We start from the raw sequence: 22,204 nt of genomic DNA on the forward strand, positions 1-22,204 counted from the left end.
GGAGAAAATTATTTCCGTGGTTTTGCATGCCACAGTTTGGGTAATCTTAATTTAACTGTCCATAAATAAATACAAGACAAAACAGAGGAAATGTATCAAAAGTCAACAACCTGGTGAAAACTTTGTTTCCAGGCTCTCAGGCAAATCTTGCAAAGGGATTTGAATTGACCTGTAACATAGCGTGGCGTCATGGCCCTCTTCCCCGCACTGGACCTTGGTAGTTGGTACTTACTTCGCGTCTGCCTGGCTGAAGGGAAAATGGAAGGTGGTAGGTAGAGGAGGCAATTAGAAGAATAAAAGTGAATAATTATAAAACAGTTTACTCAGGGAAATTAATTGTATTCCTTATGTTGAAAGGGAAACATTCATACACATAAATAATAGTGCTCTCCTCAAAGATTGAGAAATCCAGGATCTGGGGGGAAATGTGAAGATAATTGAAAGAAAAGAGCAAAATGGATGAATATACTAGTTTTCCAAAGACATATTAAACCTACCTAAGTTTCCACTCTGAATTCTCTTGGGAAATCAGACTGGAAGAACTGGACCTCTTGGGGAATAATATCCCCATAACATAACATAATTTAAAGTTGACACTAGAAGCTGAAGTTTATTTTTTTTTTCTAATAATTATGCTCAGTGAGGGATGCAGAAATTGCATCTTGGAATGACAGAAGAGTAGTTATTTTAGAAAGAACTTTTCAACAGCTGTGGTAGATATCTCCTCGAAAATGTGTTCTGTGGAGTGACAGGAGAAGATGAAGTAAAACCAAAAGTAATCTTCGCCTGAGGCCATACAAATGAATTTCATGATGTCAACAGGTATTTAAGGATCTGCCAGGTGCCCAGGCCTGTGTACTAGATTCTATAGAACAGTCCCATGTTATTTTCTAATCTAGTGCCTTTGAGTATTATTCTTTTTTAAAAATTACACTTTTAGTCGGAAATAACTATGAATATGCTGGCTCTTGAACTCCACTTGACCCTCATTATATGTACCTGGCCTCCCAGATGTTGTCTTCCTTATTGATATTTGGATCCCTCGATGAATCTCCCGACTCGAGACCCTGTCCTTCAGGGATGCCTGCCTTTCAGAACCAAAACCTAGACCCCCTTTCTTTTTCAACTTCTGTCTGTACCAAGACGCTGAGCACTACTGAGGAAACCTTGACCTCCATAAAAATCACCATCACGACCGATGTATGGTCTCAGATCTCAACTGGATTTTCAGAATCCCTCAGCAAACCTTCTATATGTCCCTGACTCATTCAACAAATCATTATCAAGCTTGCTCTGGGGCAGGCACCCTTTAGGGGATGAGGACATTGCAATGAACTACGCAGATAAGCAGACCTGCCCTCTCCATTTTCCACAATGGCTATTATATTTTGTTGCCACTCTCATTACATGAAGCTCTCTGAAACTTTCTCTCCCTCTCCATGGGGAGAAGATGCTTTCCCTGTACAGATTTCTTGAAAGGTATCTGCCTTTGCGGTCTCTACTTCCTCATTTTTCAATTACCCCTCCTCCCACTGCTATTCACTTTCATCCCTATCACATCACTGAAATTTCTCTGGCTAAGCATACTATTCGACACAATCTCCTTGAAATATTTTACTCTCTTGCTTCCACGGCACCTCCCTTTCTTGGAGTTTCTTTGCCCTTGTTAAGTCCCCAGTTTGCCATGCCTACCCCCTCTTCCTCAGTCCTTTTCTCAAATGCTGTTTGTCCCCTTCCGTCTCTTCTCCTTTTGCTCAGGACATTCTCCCTGGGCAGCTTAATAATTGTATTTGCCGTAAGCATTTCAGCGACTCTGGCTCCCTAGCCCAGACCTGACCCTTAAGCTCTTAGGCCAGTGTCTCCAACCACCTCTTGGACAGCTCCATCTGAGTTTCTTCAGAATTATCCTATGATGCTTTCAGAGTATCTTTAACTAAACTATTTGTCTATGTTTCTTGCTTAGTGAATGGCTCCAGAAACCAGGGAGTCATACTTGACTATTCTGTTCCCATCATTGCCTCATCCAGTGTCTTAGCAACTCGTGCTGATCTGACCACTTCCATTATATTCCTCAATAATACAGTGTCAGGGGGGTCAGGTAGGTATATATTATCACTGATGCTGCTCTTGCCTCCTCCTTTCTGAAATGGAAAATTGAAGGCTTTCTCCTTGGTTTTCCCTGCCCCAACAACACTGAGCCACTTGGGTCTCTAAAACTATCATATTCTTGCCTGTGTGCCTTCACATTTCCTCCTCACTACCTGGAACCACCTTGGCTTTCTCTTCACCTAACACATGTCATCTGACCATCTGTTGAATATGTTGACGCTAAGTTGGTTGAGACCCAGGAGCATCTGTTAACTTGCCATTGTACTTCGAATATCGTGTTAAGCCAAGTAATTGCTCTGTTCAAAGCCAAGAAAAGACCCTGAGCTATGCTTTCATAGAAACTTAGTGCCTGGAAAGAACTTGGAGATTATTTTGTTCTTTACTGTAAGAAGTTAGACACTGAAATCATTTGCTCAAGGTCACTTAGCCAGTTAGTGACGGAGTCAAGACTAGGAAATAGGTTTTCCAGATCCCGCTAAACGGGATATAATACTTGGCTGTCTGTGCCACTCACGAAGATGGCAGAGTGATCATAAATTGTAACATTTCTGTGCCCCCAAAAATGTCATTTCCTTGTTGCTAGAAGCCTCACCAAAACCAAACAGAGAGACAACCACCACGGACACTTGGGGCATCTGTTTCAGTAATTCTGGCATTTGCTGGCTGGAATTGCCACAGTAGGTAATGAGCTGTGACTCAGGGAAACCACCATTGGGGGGTGGCCCTGATGAAGTGCACAGCATCGAGAGGCAGCTAAGTAAAAATGTTTTTATTTTTTTTTCACCTTCTTTTCTACAATTTAAAGTAATATAACAAGGCTCCAAAATTTTTATTATATGAGAAAACCAGGTTTGTCAGTTTTAGAGTACTTGCAAACGACATGTTCATAGATTTTCTTGGCTGTGGAATTGTTTGTACACTAAATTAAGGTGGAGGTATTTATACCTTATAATTTCAGTGTCATGCTGTCCTGTTCATTGGAGGCTTAAAAAAAACAAACAAAAAAAATGGTATTAATAGATAACATGGGTGGAGAGGGAGGGATATGGAAAGAGTAACAATGCCATCACTGATTCCCAAATTAATTCCATAAATAACAGGATTTACCTCCTGTGCACTCCTTTGAAATACGCTTTGGTGTCTCATTTCGCTCGGCTTGTTCCTCTTCATCTTGCCTGGAGTGTCTGTCAGACTGCTGTGCCTCTGTGGTTGGGGCCTGGCTCTTGTACCAGGACTGGGGTGCACAGCCTGGGCCTTCTCAAGGCAAGGCTGCTCTTGCCTGTGTGAGGCCTGTCCTCCCTGCTGGAGATGCGGTCCCTGCCTTTATAGGAGCTTACAGGAACAGTCACCACCAGGGCCTCTCAGCCTTTTTCCATGGTACAGGTGCAAGTGCCTGGAGAATTACTGTTCCAGATCCCAGCCCTTCGTATACTGTCAGCTTCCTCTCCTTGTGTTTGTTTATTCCCACACGGTCTTAAAGACCTCATGACACAAGTGACCTAGCCAATTCTGGGGGCCCTGGAAGAGTCTAGTAGCATCTGCTAATAGGGAGTTCTTGTTCAAGATGGCACAGTAGGATCCTGAACTCACCTCCTCCCACAAACACCCCAAATCTACAGCTACATATGGAATAATTTCTTCTGAAAAGAATCTGAAAACTAGCTAAGTGAATCCTTCACATATGGCAGAGAAAAAAAAAAAAAACAACAACCACATCTAAAGCAAGCAGGAGAGGCTGAGATTAAAGCTCACACCGGCACAATGACAGGATGGAACTCAAAACCTAGAGCCTCTCCCTGAAGAGCAAAGAGTTTGAACCCCACATTCAGCGCCCTGACTTTTAAGACTGTATCTGATAGAAGAACCCCCAAACATCTAGCTTTGTAAACCAGTGCAGCTTATATCCCGAAGACCCAAAAGACTGTGTCGAACCGGGAAGTGGCTATAATGGGCTTGTGCGTGCGGACCCACATGCCCTGGGCCCAGTAGAGAGGCAGCGGATTGAGGGGTGCCCAGACCTTAGGTCAAGCAGATACTCTTTAAAATAAAGTGTCAGTGTGAGGGGCAAGCACCTAACTTAACACACATTTAGGAAATCGCCAGGATACTCAGATCTGAAGCTGGCAGGCTCTATCTCAGGGAGGTTGTTCTGACTAACTCACTATAATCTGGGTTCACCTTGGAAGGTGAACACTAGCTTTGTCCTGCAGAATGCCAGTATCTCTGGGAGAAGATGAGCTTATACACATCTGGTGCCCAGGGACACCATTCGATCACCTAGCTGTGGTGGATAGCAGAGCCTGCGTTCCTGGGTCCCACAGACTAACACAGGAGAGACTGCTCTTGGCCAGCTGCCACTCCAGAGGCACTGCACAGATAGCAGACTGAGACATACCCCCAGTCTCTGCAAGAGAGTCCTATTTGCTTAACATGACCTTTGGCTTTGGGCAGGCTTCAGGTTGGGCACATATGTAGGGGCCTACTTGTATGCACTTCCAGAGAAACGGCCTGTGAGTGCCGTCTTTAAGCTCTCCCTTTGCCTTGCTCCAGATAACCAGTATCCTCCCAAAAGAAACTTGTATACCCAGCTAGTACCCTGATTTTTGTGACTGCCACCAGTGGACACCTCTAGATCACCTGGCCTTGGAAACCAGTGGGATTTATAGTTTTAGTGCCACAAGATTATATATGTTTGCATACTTTACAAGCCACTGCTGCGGGGGGCAGGGTGGGGGGGGGTCATTTTCCAAATAGCCTTAATCTAGGTGCTAATTTATCTAATCAGAAGGTGGCTGTTTTATCTAATGCACAGAAGCCAACACAGAGGGTCAATAGAAGTGAATAAAGAGAGGAATATGTTTAAAAAGGAAGAAGATAAACCCTAAGAAAAAGTTCTTAATTAAATGGAGATAAGTGGTTTACCTGCCAAAGAGTTCAAAATAATGGTTTCAAAGATGTTCACCAAACTTGGGAGATGAATGAGTGGACACAGAATACAGAGATATAAGACATTACCAGATGGAAGTCACACAGCTCAAGAATACAAAACCAAACTGAAAAATATACTGGAAGAATTCAACAGCAAACTATGAAGCAGAAGAAAAGATCAGGGAGTTTCAAAACAGGGCAGCAGAGCTCACCTCATCAGTGCATAGAAAAAAGGAATGGAAAAGTTGAGATAGCTTAAGAGAGTTATGTGACAACACTGAGTGGGCCAACAGTGACATTAAAGGGATCACAGAGAGAGAAGAAAGGGGCAGAAAAATTATTTCAAGAAGTAGTGGCTGAGAATTTCCCTAACATCTTGAAGAAAACAGGTACCCAGATATGGAAGCTGAGAGATTGCCAAATAAGATGAACTCAAGGAGACTCACACCAAGACACATCATAATTAATATGTCGAAAGTTAAGAAGAAGGAGGTAATCTTAAAAGCAAAAGAAAAGTATATGTATAAGGGAACCCCTAGAGACTATCCTCAGATTTTTCAGCAGAAACTTTGCCTGAGAGAAAGGAGTGGCATCATTTATTTCAAGTGTTGAAAGAAAAAAAACTTGTAACCAAGAACACTCTCCAGCAAAGTTGTCATTCTGGATTTCAGGAAAGAATTTTCTAGACAGATAAAAGCTAAGCCTGGTTTACAGTAAATGTTAAAGGAACTTCTTTAAGCTGAAGAAAAAGGGCACTAATTACTAACAGGAAAACATGAAAGTATAAATCTCAGTGGTAAACGTAAATGTAAAGTTCAAAATAATCTAATGTAAACATGGCAGATCACTTGTAAAGCTAGTATGAGGGTTAAAAGACAAAAGTAGTAAAACTCACTATAACCACAATAAGTAGTTAAGATAAAAAGATGTAAAATGTGACATCAAAAAAGAGGGGGAGGGGCGCCTGGGTGGCTCAGTCGGTTAAGCGTCCGACTTCAGCTCAGGTCATGATCTCGCGGTCCGTGAGTTCGAGCCCCGCGTCGGGCTCTGTGCTGACAGCTCAGAGCCTGGAGCCTGTTTCAGATTCTGTGTGTCCCTCTCTCTCTGACCCTCCCCCGTTCATGCTCTGTCTCTCTCTGTCTCAAAAATAAATAAACGTTAAAAAAAAAAAATTAAAAAAAAAAAAAAGAGGGGAAAGTAAAAATGTAGAGCTTTAGAATGCATTAATGCTTAAGTTATAAACTTAAAATAGGCTGTTGGATATGTCATTATATGTAAGCCTCTTAATAACCACAAAGCAAAAACCTGTAGTAGACACACGAAATATGAAAAACATGAAGCATATCTAAGAATAATCTAAGCATAACCACTACAGAAAATCATCAAGTTACAAAGGAAAAGACCAAGTAAAAGAAAGAAACAGAACTACAAAACAGATTTAAAAAAAAAAAAAAAAAAAAAAAAAAAAAAAAAAAAAAACAATTAACAAATGGCAGGGGCAGCTAGGTGGCTAAGTAAATAAATAAATTGTAAAAAATGGCAGAAATACATACCTATCAATAATTATTTTAAATATAAATGGACTAAATTCTTCAATTAAAAGAATGGTGGTATGAAAACACAAGACTCATCGGTATGCTGACTACAGAAGACTCACTTCAGATGTAAAGTTACATAGACTTAAAAGTGAAGAGATGGATAAAGATCTTCCATGCAAATTGAATCCAAAAGAAAGATGGAGTAACTGTATTTATATCAGACAAAACAGACTTTAAAACAAGGACTGTAAAAAGAGACAAGATAATCATATGAGGATAAAAAGGGTAGTCCAACAAAAGAATATAGCATATGTAAATATTTAAGCACCCACACAGGAACACCTAAATATATAAAATGAATATTTATAGACCCAAGTGGAGAAATAACAATACTAGTACAGGCCTTTAATACCTCTTTCATCAATAGATAGATCATCCAGACACAAAATCAATAAGGAAACATTGTCCTTAAGCAGCTCATTAGACCAGATAGACTTAGCAGATATACACAGAGCATTACACACAAAAGTAACAAGAGTATACATTCTTTACAAGTACCCATAGAATATTCTTCATGATAGAGCCTATTAGGCCCCAGAATAATTCTAAGTGAGTTCAAGAAGATTGAAATCATATTAAGCAACTTTTCAAACCACAGTGGTATGAAATTAGAAATCATTTACAAGAAAAATGGAAAATTCGCAAATATATGGAAATTAAATAATATTCTACCGTACAGCCAGTGGGTCAAAGGAGAAATTTAAAAATACCCCAAAACAATGAAAATAGAAGTACAACACAGCAATACTAATGGATGCAGCAAAAATAGTTTTACAAGGGAAGTTCATAATGATAAATGTCTACCTCAAGAAATAAAAATCCAAACAGTGTAACTTTACACCCCAAAGCATTAGAAAAACAAATGAAGAACAAAGTTGGTAGAAGAAAGAAATAACAAAGATCAAGTGGAAGTAAATGAAATAGAGGTTACAAAAAACAATAGAAATGACCAATGAAAGCAAGAGCTAGTTCTTTGAAAAGATAAGCAAAATTGATGAACCTTTAAATTCACCAAAAAAAAAAACCCTCAAAAAATCCTCTTTAATAGATGAAACAGGAGACATTACAACTGATATCATAGAAATACAAAAGATTGTAAGAGACTACTATGAACAATTACATGCCAACAAATTTGACCATCTAGAAGAAATGGATAAATTCTCAGAAACATAAATTTACCAGGTTTATTTATTATTATTGTAACTAATAAACCTATTTATTTTATCACAATAAAATAGAAAATCTGAATAGACTGATTACTACTAAGGAGATTGAATCAGTAATCAAAGATCTCCCAACAAACAAAAGTCGGGACCAGATGGGTTCACTGGTGATTTCTACCAAATATTTAAAGAAGTAACACCAATACTTCTCAAACTCTCCCAAAATAATAGAAGAGGAGGGAATACTTCCAAACTCATTTTTTATATGACTAGCATTACCCTGATACAAAACAACACAAGGATGCCACAAAAAAAGAAAAAATATTGCAAGCCAGTATCCCTGGTAAACATACATGGAAAAATCTTTAACAAAATACTAACAAACAAAATTCAACAGTACAGTTGAAAGATCAGAGATTATGATCAGATAGGATTTACTCCGGAGGTGCAAGGACAGTTCAGTTTCTGCAAATCAATGTGTATACCATGTTAATAAAATGAAGGATAATAAAATAAAGTATATACCATTTTAATAAAATGTCATCTATAGGTACATAAAACCTCTGACAAAATTCAAAATAAAATTTATGATAAAAAATCTCAACAATTGTGTACAAAGTGTATGTATCTCAACACAGTAAAAGCCATATATGACCAGTCCACAGCTAACATCATACTCAATGGTGAAAAACTTGAAAGTTTTTCCTCTAAGATCAACAATAAAACAAGGATGCCCACTCTCACAACTTTTATTCAACATGGTAAATTCCAACCAGAGCAATTAATCAGGAAAAAGAAACAGGAGACATACAAATTGGAAAGTAAGAAGTAAAACTATTGCTATTTGCAGATGACACAGATATGTGTGGAAAACGGTAAAGCCTCCTTCAAAAAACTTAGACCTCATCAGCAAATTGAGTAAAGTTGCAGGATCCAAAATCAGTATGAAAAATCTGTGGCATTTCTATACATTAATAACAAACTATCAGAAAGAGAAATTAAGAAAATAATGTTATTTAAAAATGCATCAGAGAATAAAATACACAGGAATAAATTTAACCAAGGAGGTAAAAGACTTATACACTGAAAACCTACCAGACATGGTGAAAGAAACCTAAGACAACTTAAATCTGTATGAAAATATTCTGTGCTCATGGATTGGAAGAATATTGTTAAAATGTCCTTACTACCCAAAACAATCTACAGTTTCAGTGAAATCCCTATCAAAATGGCAAGGACATTAATAGCACAAATAATCCTGATGTTTGTTTGGAACTACAAAAGACTCTGAATAGCCAAAGCAATCTTGAGAAAGAACAACAAAGCTGAAGGCATCACACTCTCTGATTTCAGTCTATATTACAAAACTATGGTAATCAGAACATGATGGTACTGGCATAAAAACAGACACATGGATCAGTGGAACAGAGCGCCCAGAAATAAACCCATGTATATATGGTCAGTTAATTTTTGACAGCAAGCCAAGAATATGCAATGAGTAAAAGTCTCTTCAGTAAATGGTACTGGAAAAACTAGACAGCCGTATGCAAAAGAATGAAACTGGATCACTATTGTGTACCATACACAAGCGTTAACTCCAAATAGATGGAAGACTATTAAGATCTGCAACCATAAAATTTCTAGAAGAACACATACTCAGGAAGCTACTCCTTGACTTCTATTTTTGTGCTAAGATTTTAGACTTGACACCAAAAACAAGCCTAAAATAAACAAGTGGGACTACATCAAACTAAAAGGCTTCCGCCCCGCAAAGGAATCCAACAAAACAAAATCATAACGTATCGAATGGGAGAAAATATTTCCAAAACCTATATAATGAGGAGTTAATATCCAAAATATAGACAGAATTCTTACAATACAAAAGCAAAAAAAAAAAAACAAAAAAAACAAAAAAAAAAAAAACAACTATCTGATTAACAATGGGCAGAAGATCTCAATAGATAATTTTCCAAAGATGATATACAAGTGGCCAACAGGTACATGAAAAGGCACTCAACATCACTAATCGTCAGGGAAATATAAATTAAAACCATAATGAAATACCACCTCGACCTTGTCAGATTGGCTATTAGCAACAATAAATATCAAGTATTGTTGAGGTTATGGGAAAAAGTGCACTATTGGTGGGAATGTAAATTTGTTTAGTCACAATTGAAAAGAGTATGGAGGTTGCTCAGCAATTAGAAACAGAACCACCATATGAGCTACTAATTCTAGTTCGGGTATTTATCCAAAAGAAATGAAAAGACTAATTCAGAAAGATATATCCACCCCCATGTTCACTGCAGCATTATTTATAATAGTCAAGATATAGAAACAATGTTTCTCAACGGATGAGTGGGTAAAGAAGATGTGATGGATATATATAGGATATATTTGTGTGTGTGTGCACACACACATACACACACACACAACTGAACGTTATTCGGCCATAAAAAGAAAGAAATCTTACCTTTCCAACAATATGGATGGACCTTGAGGGCATTATGCTAAGTGTGTAAGTCAGAAAAAGACAAATACCATATGATCTCAGTCATATGTGGCATCTAAAACCAAAACCATGAGTTCACAAAGAACAGATTGGTGGTGGCCTGAGGCAGGGGGTGGACATGGTAAAATGAATGAAGGAGTCCAAAAGTCACAAACTTCACTTATAAAATAAATCAGCCGTGGGGATGTAATGTACACCATGCTGACTATAGTTAATATATTGCATATCTAAAAGTTGCTTAGAGAGTAGATATGAAAAAGCTCTCCTAAGGAAAAAAACTAGAGTGGCAGATATTAACTAGACATCGTGGTGATCATTTCACAGTGCAGATATATTGAGTCATTATGTTGTACACCTGAAACTAATACGTTATATATTTTTTTTCATTTCAAATGTTTATTTAAATTCTAGTTAACATACAGTGCAATATTGGTTTCAGGAGTAGAATTTAGTCTGTCAATTATACCTCAATAAATATAAATACATAAAAAGCATGTGATACAGTAAGGTGTTATTTTACTGTTCTTATCATCACCACCAGCACCTTTTGCAGGATCACCCTATTAGGTACTATTTGACTTAAACAGATTTCTTTTCATAACAGTACCTTGTGCAGTATTTAGGCATGCACAGATCAGAGGGGAAACTGAAACGGTAATTGTGAAATAGTCACAGTTGTGAAAAATGGGAAAAACATTAAGGTTTGTGGAGACATTCCTTAGATCATTTTTACACAGTCATAAGAATGTAAATCCTCTAGTTTTAATGAAAAAGTGTATTTTTTTCCTAGGCATAGATGCCATTGTGACCAATTTTAGGAGATACTGTCAGACATATTCTTTCTAGGAAAATGCTTTTAAGGTCTAAAGTGGATTTGGTTCTCTAAGAGTTATATTCAACTTCTTTATTGAACTTTTTGGATTAGAGATACTCCAACTGGCTGGCTGAATAAAGTCAGCATTGAATAGGTTCAGATAAAGTGTAGTCTTACTGTGTTTATGCCTTCTAACTTCCTGAGAAAATAAACGGATCATTTAAATATGGAAAAAGATGATTATTTTAAGTCTTCTGCTGTAGTCAAACACAAGATTTACTAATTTTTTTCTGGGCAGATTTCTGCTTCACTCCTGCAGATTCTGTCTCTTAAAGTTGCCATTTTGGGTCTCTGTTTTCAAGTGTTTGAACTATGAACTGAGCCTTTTATAAAACCTCCTTAGTTTAAAATGGAATGGCCCAATTTTGGTGTAGTAATCAGAGTGAATGAAGTCTATTGGTAGGTAGAGAGGTGTGGCCTCCCTAAAATAAATATTTTTCTATTATCTTCATAGCTATAACAACATTTAATAAGAATTACATGATAAATCCCTTCTTGAGTACTTTTTAAGTTTATTTTGGGGGGGGGGGGAAGGGAGGAGCAGCAAAGGGGAGAAAGAAAATCCCAAGCAGGCTTTGCACTGCTAGGGCTGAGCCTGATGTGGGGCTCAACCTCACAAACTGTGAGATCATGACCTGAGTGATAACCTTGGTTACCACTTCAGATGGTTAATCAATAATCTTCACTGTAACCCTCTGAGGACAGTATTGTTATTACCAGCTATCAAATTTGTGATCTTAGTGTTGTAGAGATTCGGTAAGTTAATGTACATGTTATGTGCATCACCTATATTTTTTAGCTTTTCTTTACCCTCTTCTCTTCCCATATTTTAACTACGTGTAATGGCATGTAGACAACAACAGAAAATGTTTTAAACATGTGAAATGCTTTACATAAACACGTCTACTAACTGAGCTTTTAGTCCTCTTCAGATTTCTGTGTACAGCTCCTGAGGTGGAGGGGAAGGTGTTCAGGTGTATATGTTATGTTCCTAGACTTTTAAGATGCGACTCTTTAGAAAGGACTACTTGACTCAGTCCTACAGTTAAGTAATGACTGACGATTACTGGATCAAATCTCTTAGAGAGTTTGGAATGTTCAATGAATCAACCATGGAGCATGCAGCAGGATAAACGGATAAGAGAAGCAAAAAAATCTATACCTTGCACCTACTGTAATGTAAAATGCAAATGCACCTCTCATAGGTACAGGATGGAATCCAGAATTTGGACATGTGCTAGGAAAATTATCAAGGAGTCCCCTTCTGGGCCGTGGGAGAACGGTGCCTTTTTTTTTTTTTTTTTTTCTCCAAGGTTCTTTTGAGTTTGCCGAAAGGAAAGATAATAGTAAAGAGAATTGTTCGGTTTTCCTAAGTGTGGTCTTCTTTGTACTGCAGTGGAAAATATCGCTCTTCTCTTTCCTTTACCTCCTGACCTAACTCCCTTTCTTCCCCACTAGGAAAATGTTGACTGTGTTCTGGCTAAGATGCATGGCCTCACGGGGACAGCAGTGCGCCAGAGTTCTGTGTAGGAGGTACGCTTCAGGCCAATTTATGCAGGCAGCGGGTCATTCTAGGGCTGTAGGCCAGAACGCTGTGCGTCCTCTGGCTGGGAGACTCAGAGCTACTTGGAGCTGAGCTACCGTGCTGTATTAGTAAATATCTCCTGCCCCTATGAACACTTGAGGAGCACAACTCCCTGGAGATGTCTGTGTCTCATCCCTCACAGCTAGCTTTTCACATAGGCCAGATACTAACTTAGCCATCCTGGCTGCAATTCAGGATTACTAACCCCCACTTCTAGCCTGGTTTCTGGTTTTGCCTTGATAAACAACAGTTGCAGTCAAGCAGTGTCTGGGAAGAAGAATGCCACCAACCAATCAGGCATCCTCTGTACGGGGAGCCCCTTTGGACGCCCTGTTAGTTGTGAGCCTTAGCAGGTCAAGACATGGGAACACGTGGGGGTTCTCTGTAGCTTTGGGTGTGAAGTCAGGTTTGGTCTCCGTGCAGTTATCAAATGACTAATTATACATAATTGACTGCTCATGTTCTAATCTGCAGTTGCTTTTTGGCATACTATTAGCCTGTTAACAATGTTAACAAACTTCTGTTTCTCAGTATATAGTTTACTTGTTGGGGACTTGGTTAAGTAAGAAAGTCGTTTCAAGCATTGAAGACATAGGAAACGTTATTAGAGATTAGTCGAGATAAACCACATACAAATCTGGTTTGTGGGTTGTTCTCAGAATTCACTGCTCTGCGCTTCCCAGTACTCTGCTGTTTGGGGTCTTTGTTCCAAGAAATTCAGAGCATCTGTCATACCACATCTTAAAAAAAGAAAACTCAAGAAATGTAATAGACTCATTTATAACAGAGCTGAATGTGCTGTGCAGAGAGTTTTCTGATGGCTGTCCCCCCTATTTTCTGAGCATTTGGGGCCACCTATGTTTAGGTAAATCAATCTGGGATCATTTCATTATTAAATTAACATGTTCTTAGCAAAATGAGTCTTCGGTGTCGTTTTAAACAGACCAAAGCCCCTTGGGCCAGTCACGGACATTTCCATAGTCACCTAAGATGCTGTTGAAGTAGGTTTCTGTTGTTGCCTTCAAGGCCTGGGGCAGCCAGATGTTTTCCAGCTAGACCAGCTGCAGGGGTTTAACACTGATGACCTTTTATAGGATTCAGATATTTTGTTTGGGTTTGTGTCTGTAGTCATTCATAACAGTTTTGGTTTTTTTAAATCAAATGTTGCACTAAACTTTTCCTTTTATGCTTTCTTGCAAGATACTTGGCTGCTGGTATGTGCCTTTGTGTTCCTCAATTTACAGTAGCTGTCAGTCTTGTGCTGAGTTCCCCTCTCACTAGCACATTGAATTGTGCAATTCTCGCTTGGCCCAGTTTGGGACAGGCATCCTTCCCAGAACCTAGTTGGCTTCTCAGAGGTTAAATGCTTTTGGCAAAAACTGCAAGTATGACTGAATAAAACCATAAAAATGAAAAACCTCAAGAACAGGGGGGAAAAATTATTTCTGACTGTGAACTATCATCGATGCAGACAACTCTTCTTTTTCAAAGTTTCTCTATTGAAGTCTTCTTAGTTTGCTAATTCTTAGAATCTTCTCTTTGCTTCAGATAAAACCAACATTGTAATGCCTTTTATGATTCTTGATTCCCCTGGGGGTGGTGGGGGTGACAGTGGAAGAAACTCTATCAGCTATTTTGTCTCAGTTTAACCTTTTCATTGACCCAGTCACAAACTGCTCTTTCTAGAACCCAACGAAAAGAAATGTTTTGGGCAAGGAATAAAAATCAGATTATGAAATTGATTTGATAGGATCTAGGGATGCTTTTGTTTCTTTTGTTGTTTTCATACCTCGGAAGTTCTTGTAAAGTACAGGTAAGGACTGTGTGTGTGGTACATGTATCACTTTAATCTCTAAGGTGCAGTTTGGTTTGTGGCTTTTTTAAAGGTGCCCTTTAATAGATTGGTTTTTCGGAGTAGCTCAAAATGGTTTTCTAGTGAATTATGTAGGACCTATGTTCTAAGAGGATGTCTTTTTTTATTTTTATTTTTATTTTTTTAGTTTTAGTATTGACCTAGAGAATTGATTCTTTTAAAACCTGTGTCATTACCATGTTGTACCAGAATTCCTACATAATCTGTTCACTGCTTTTGTTCCTATAACTGTGGACTTTAATGTTTACGTTTTCCATGTACAGATTTGTGTCTTTTGAGACCTGCTCTCTTGGCTGCCCACCTTCTGATGTCTGTCTCCACAGTGTTACTGGCAGTGTATCAGTTCTCCAGCTCATAAACTTTGCTCTTAGTTGTTGAAGGTTAACCTCTACTATCAACTCTTCATTCAAGGTGAAATTCAGAATCATCTTTAGAAAGGAAAGGGACATGAATCAAGGCTAAAAACAGATCAAGACAAATCAGGAAGGTGGGGGTTTATAACTGATCTTCCCCCAAGGAAGATGAACCAAGCGGTCCACCCCTGCGGTCAACACAGCATGCTGGATTAGAGCAGGGCCTTTCCCTGCGAACCATGTGGTTCTCACCCCGACTCTGTTCCTTACAGCCTGTATGACTCTGGGCAAATGTTCTCAATTTTCTCTACGTCTATATTGGTAAAATATGGATAATACCAGGGCTGCCTCTTGAGAGTATTATTAAAATTAAGTGAATTAATATTTGGAAAAAGCCTTAAATAGAGATCAGTACAAAGTATCTAAAATAGTTTTTTAAAAAAATAATCAAAACATTTTCTCTAAGATACCATATTTCTTAATATGAAAATAAATAATTTTCCTTTATTTATGCTAGGCTTCCCATTCTATGAAAGACAACCACTCATACCTATTAGTTACAGAAATCACATTTTGTTGTAGAAGATAGGCTAGAAAGGAGTATTTGATCTATTTACAGCTAAGAACTTTCATTTTTTCATTTTGTTTGCTAAAAATACAAAGGGGGTTTAACAGACTTAAATTGATCTGTGAATCTTGTTGGCTAAAATAGGAATTTGGACAGATCCTATTCTGGGCTTAGGGCTTCTTATTTCTGTATGACAACTGTCATCATCTAAAATCAGGAAGGGATTTTCATTTGCCAACAAATAGGGACATCCTGTGAGTAGCAATGAGCTGTTTAGTTTGGAATTATTCTGAAGGCTGTTGATTTCTTACTCATCACATTCAGTCTCTCCCTCCTGATTGTTGGCTTCTTCTCCCTCTCCCTCTCTCTTTCTCCCTCCCTATCGGCAGGGCTGGGCTCCCCTTCTTTTGAATCAGCCATTAAAACTTTTTATTTCATTCTGTTACCAGATCTTGTTAATGCCTCCTCCTTAGCCATATAATCAATCCCATATCTCTAGCTAACAACAAGATTTGATTTGGATTTCTCTTTATTTAACTCTCAAGGTCTGAAAATTCACTCATCTGTCTCTTATTTTACTTTAACCTAAGAACAGCCACATAACCTAAGAAAAGCCATAAGAAAAGCCACCTAAGAAAAGCCACAGTCATTTTTGAGAAAGGATTGGTATCTTGAACCTATGGAGAACTTCTACAAATTAGTAAAAGCACAACTTAATAGAAAAATGAGGGGAAAACATGAACATCCTGAACACGTGTTTCAAAGAGACCGCATGAATGGCCAAACATGAAAAGATGTCCCAACTTACTAGTAAGTAAGTAAATACAAAGTAAAACCACCATGAGATGTTGTTTCGCACTCACCTAATGGGCATATATGAAAGTATGACAGTTCCCAAGATTGGTGAGGATGCAGACAGTGAGCATTCTCAAACTTGGTTTGTGCAAGTAAACTCTGGAGCAATCGCTTTGGACAACCCGTTTGCATATCCCATGAGCCAGCAGTTCTGCTAGTTATATATCATGTATGTTCTCAGACACTTGCACAAAACCATTCCCAACAGTGATGTTTGGAGTAGCAGAAACACTGGAAATGACAAAGATATTCATAAATAGTACAGATAAATAAATTATGGCATATTAAATCAGTTGGGATACTCAACACCTGGAAAATAAGTGAACTATAGTGACATGAATCAGTGACGGGAAATCTGAAACAAAGTGTTGAGCAAAAAATGCTACTCACAGGAATTCATAAGGTATCATTTCCCTTCTGATCGGCTATGTAGGGATGTTTACACATTCACTGTTGCAAAAAGTACAATGGTAAGTAAGGGAAAGATTGAGTCAAAACTCAAGACATTGATCATATCTCAGGAGAGGAAAATATAGTTATTAGAAAGGGACTAAAGGAGGCTTCAAAGATATAACCCTCTACTTCTGAGTCTAGGTGGGATGACCATTCTTTCCCCCCTTTAAAATCGATAGATCCTTGGGGCGCCTGGGTGGCTCAGTCGGTTGAGCGTCCGACTTCAGCTCAGGTCACGATCTCGCGGTCTGCGAGTTCGAGCCCCACGTCAGGCTCTGGGCTGATGGCTCAGAGCCTGGAGCCTGCTTCCGATTCTGTGTCTCCTTCTCTCTCTGCCCCTCCCCCGTTCATGCTGTGTCTCTCTCTGTCTCAAAAATAAATAAAATGTTAAAAAAAATTAAAAAAAAATAAAATCGATAGATCCATTACAGATAGTTTGATGTATGGTGTAGTTTATGATTAATACATAAATAATCTAATGATCAGTAATATTCTTAGGGCTTTCATAATACTCAGTTAAATGTTCTTCAATGTCAAGTGAGTTTTGTAGGTTCCGCTTTCAGCTTTGAAATACAAGCTTTCCCAAGCAGAATAGAAAGTTAAGGTCAGAAATGTTACGAGTGGTTAAATAGGAGTATTTGTTTGAAGGCATACTGAATAGAACTGGCTTAGTGCCAGTTAAACACTAGTTTCTTAATATCATAATAATCTAGCTCGTTAGCTCTTTAGAACATTTCAAGTACCTTATACATCATGATGTACTCAATAATATACTGAATGTATCCTATTGAATTTTTTTTTCCTTCCAATTTTGGAGCAGGTGGGTGGAGCAGTCAAATTTCTACTTCTAAAGGACTTTACTGTCACAGAATTGTTTGAGCCTCTGTTATAGAGAGCAGTAGCATATAGGGACGATGGGTAAGAGACACAGAGAAGCGGAACCTAGGACCAGGACCACGGCACAATGTATGAAGGTGACATAAAATCTAACCTGTGAGCACGCAGCAGTATACACAACAATGATCTGGTTTTTTTTGTTTTTTGTTTTTTGTTTTTTTTCCTGAATGCAATACCTACGTCTCAAGATTCCTCCTCGAAAATTTAACTTAAGTTTCTTTGTGAGCTTCCAGCCCCCGGAAAGACTTCTAGGAGTGCCTGTCACTGCGTTCCGGATTCCTTATTTTGATCAATTCTTATTAATTCCGTCCGTTGCTGACTTATGTAATTGTGTTCATTCTTTCTCTCATATGTGGTCCCTTCCCAACTGAAAATGAAGATTGCTGTGTCCACTGTATCCTGGCCTGCTTGTTCTGTGAATTCCTGACCCTCTGCAATATTGTCCTGGGCCAAGCTTCGTGTGGCATCTGCACCTCAGAAGCCTGCTGCTGTTGCTGTGGAGATGAAATGGGAGATGACTGTAACTGCCCTTGTGACATGGATTGTGGCATCATGGATGCCTGTTGTGAATCATCAGACTGTTTGGAAATCTGTATGGAATGCTGTGGAATTTGTTTTCCTTCATAGATATTTATCTTCTGTTGTGTTAAAACTGGAGAGTTTTAAGATTTTTCTTTTAAGGGGGCAGAAAAGCCCATGGTAAGATTCTCATGAAGCAAGCCAGTATTTGCACTGTTAACTCATTAAGTAATCTCTGAAAGCCTTCTCTAACCAAATCTACGTGGTTTAATATGTGAAATTTTAACTACTTGTAAACTTCATAGGTTACAATGACTGAGGGACATTTTGACCAAAAAAAAAAAAAAAAAGCTAAATGTCTCCTCCTTTTATACACATTTCTATTTCTTTTAACAATTCCTAGGAGCCTCTTGCTCCAAATGTATTATTTCTCTGTGGGTATTTAAACCAGACAGTTTATTTTTGATGTTTATCTCTCCATGGTTCAAAGTAAGCGTTTCTTTCCTTTCAAGTGAACTTTGGGAAACAAACCCACACCGTAGTTGGGCGCCCCGTGCTAATCTCCGTGCTCTGTTCTCACTTTCTCCACTTGTTCAACAGACATTGAGCTCCTCCTGTGTATAATCGCCTGCTCAGATGCAGAGACGGATGCCATTCAACTCTCATCTAGAGGAGTGTACAGTTTAACAGAGCAAAGAGACCTGTACAGTATGAACCATTCCTCAAGGCATACTGAAGTGAGGATTATGCACGAGAAAGACTGAAAAGGCCCTAGGAATACACAGAGAACAGCTCTTGTCTACTGGAATATGCACAAGGCCTCAAGGAAAAGATGGTGTTTGAAGAGGCCTTTTAGGATGAGTGATCCATCTATGGCTTGAATGAATTAGATTTAGGACCAAGTTTTAGGTGGGGAGCCTGAACTGTGTCTGTCCTGAAGCAGTTGAAAGAAAAATGCCATAAGTATGTATTTTCTTTAGTTGCAGGAATACAGCTTTTTTTTTTAAGACTATCAAATTTAACTAAAATTACACAATAACTTTTTACACATAATTTAAATGTGATAAAGTTTTTGGCAAGAACATAATGATTTATTAAAATAGCTCTATTTTATGAAGAACGTGGAATGCTTTTGACAAATTGCATTTAAATTAGGTGATTTTTTTAATACTAAAATCCCAGTATTCTGATTTTGATTTATTCAAAATGTTTGTTTTCTTTTTTTAATTTTTTAAGAGCTTTAAGTCTCTTTATAGGGAAGGAAGGTTGTTTGTTTTGCTTCATAACCAATGTTATATTTTATAAACACAGCTCATCTTAAATGTAAACCATTCCTTCCAAAGCCGTGGGAAACTTGACGTCCACTACTGTGACCAGATTTCACTATTGCAATTTTATGTTAAATTAAACCAACAGGACAGGTTATGAAGATGCTGCAAGAGTAAAGAAATAAGTCAATTATGAGACTAAGTACATAGTAAGACGTAGAAACTTCATGTAGCCCAGATGAAAGGGGGAGTACATTTCCATACTATGTGCTTTCCTACTAAATCTGGTCTCCGCAAAATTGTAGTTTGGTTTGAGTTAATGTAATTCCTCGTAGAAATTCTGAAAGCGCACTTTTGGATTAATAGTTATTTTCAGTTCTTCTAGTTGAAATTCAAACTCATGATAAAAACAAATGCATTTTTTTAGGAAGCCTTTAACAAACCTACCCTTTTCAGAAAGGTTTTAAACCTCAAGCATAGGAATGTCACCTACAGTTTTTCCTTTGAGATAAAACCTAGTTCTACTTCTGTCATTACTGAAAGGACTTAAAAAGTCGGCAAACTCTTGAATCCCCTTTTCAGTGCTATGTGCGTGTGTATACACACACACAACCTTTAAATTGTCGGGTTTAAATAGAATTCTAGGAAACAGCTGTCTTTCTCTTGTCTCAAGAGTGTCTTTCATTTGTTACATTAAATATAAGAACATCTTTGTACTATTTCATAGTAACCAGAATCTGAATATTTACATATACCCAATGTTAACTTATGCGTATATATTAGGATATAAGAATATCATCTGTGTATTGATATGTAAAGCCTTCTAATGACCTAGAATTGTTAAAATGTCACTTTTTATCATGCAAAATTTTTCAACCAAGTGGTTTATCTAATATTTAAGTATATTCTGCCCCTATTTGCAATGAAAATATTAGCACTTTTAAAGTAATGTTTTTCCTTAACAGAGAACATTAATTGATAGCAGAATTTTATTTTCCTATTTATGTTCACAGGACTTTTCCTCTATTGTCTACTCCAGTCATGCCATAAAGTGTCTTGTATGATTTTTAAAAATGAAAAAAAAAAACAAAAGTAGGAAAATGTGAAAATAGTTTTAAATATATGTTAGAATTTCTGTTTGTAAAATGTTTTGTTGAATTACATGGCCATCATGACTAAGTGCTACAGTGTACAGTTATAGATTTGGTCTCTTTTCAAATGTGGAAACTTAACCTGAAATATTTTTAAACTGGACCTGTATTATCCTGAATACATTATTTTGAAATAAAAAAAATTCTCTATTGGGCTTTAGCATATTTCCTATCTAATTGTTATACTGATATTTGAATTAATTCAACTATAGTTTAAAACTTGAGACTTTTCTTTGTTACTTCCCTTTCTGAAGATTTCATATTTCCTTATGTAAATCACATGACTCACGCTCATAAATGAACTATGAAAGATTCAGATCAGTTTATACCACAAATCATAGTTAATACGGTATTTTAAAACATAGTCTTAGGTAAATGGTTGTTATAAGTTGGGAAATAATTCCTAAGTAAATAAGTGGAAAAAAAGGTCATTTTATTTTTAATGTATATACTGAGATTACACACACACACAAAATCTATGAGATTGGATATTAGATTTAATGAATTTTACCCAAAAGTTAAATCAGCAGAAGTATTTTCATCTAGGGTTTTTAGTGGTATAATTTTTAAGTAGTAGGAAAGGCTTTATAGTATTTAACCCCCCCAAATCATTTATTTAGCAGAAGGCTATTTAGGAATATTTAATTTTTATATTCTTCGTCTATTAACTACATCCGTTTTTCTCACCTAAAGTAGTCAGTATTTTTCTGAACAGTTCAAGGAGTAACCAAGGCAACCTTATGTAATAACTTTCCATTCTTTATCCATACAAACTCTATCAGTGCCCTAGATTCTAATGTTATAAATGTCAAAGTCACTGCCTAACATAAATAAGACTGGAGTCCTGAGTCTGTGGCTTGCCTTCTTGCCTTTCAGTTTAAATGCTTAGATTTACCCAACCACCTAAAGAATAAGTTTATTTATTAATGAGATTATTTTTCAAATTATTCAAGACCTTTATGCCCTTTCCAATTACTTGTGATTTGTTGGCCTGTAGGTTTATTACATCTAATCTGACAGGCAGGATGAAATTTCATCAAATGCTATAATATCCATTTTTATTTTCCCTTTACACTAATGTAGTAAAGCACACCATTTTTATTTTAAACAGTAGTTAATATATTAATAGAGTTTATTCCACACTTACTATTTATAGCTTTTAATCAAGAATTTTTACAAGGGTGTCCCTTTAACCCTTCATCTCCATTTCCCACTATAACCAATACATTTACAAGTGCCTATTTTTAATTTTTTCAATGTTTGATGATTTTTGAGAGACAGAGACAGGGCGTGAGCAAGTGTGGGGCCGAGGAAGAGGGAGACACAGAATCCGAAGCAGGCTCCAGGCTCGGGGTTGTCAGCACAAGGCCCGATTCAGGACTCGAACTCATGAACCGTGAGATCATGATCTGAGCCAAAGTCGGACGCTTAACCGACTGAGCCACCGGGCGCCCCTACTTTCTCTAGATACCTCAATGGGGTCAGAACCCTCACGTAG

The 22,204-nt window shown here is 37.7% G+C and overlaps 1 protein-coding gene across 1 annotated transcript in view; it reads left to right on the plus strand.

The window, feature by feature from the left end:
• MDFIC (MyoD family inhibitor domain containing) overlaps nt 1-20,871 on the plus strand; it is an 88,254-nt gene extending 67,383 nt beyond the window's left edge. Inside the window, exon 5 of the mRNA XM_019418066.2 lies at nt 18,148-20,871. Coding sequence (XP_019273611.2) covers nt 18,148-18,395 — 248 coding nt within the window. The 3' untranslated portion in view covers nt 18,396-20,871. The remainder of the gene's footprint in view (nt 1-18,147) is intronic.
• The last annotated feature ends 1,333 nt before the right edge of the window (nt 20,872-22,204 follow it).

This window comes from Panthera pardus, unplaced genomic scaffold (genome assembly GCF_024362965.1).
Source record: "Panthera pardus isolate Hobbes unplaced genomic scaffold, ASM2436296v1 HiC_scaffold_8, whole genome shotgun sequence".
Classification (NCBI taxonomy): Eukaryota; Metazoa; Chordata; class Mammalia; order Carnivora; family Felidae; genus Panthera; species Panthera pardus.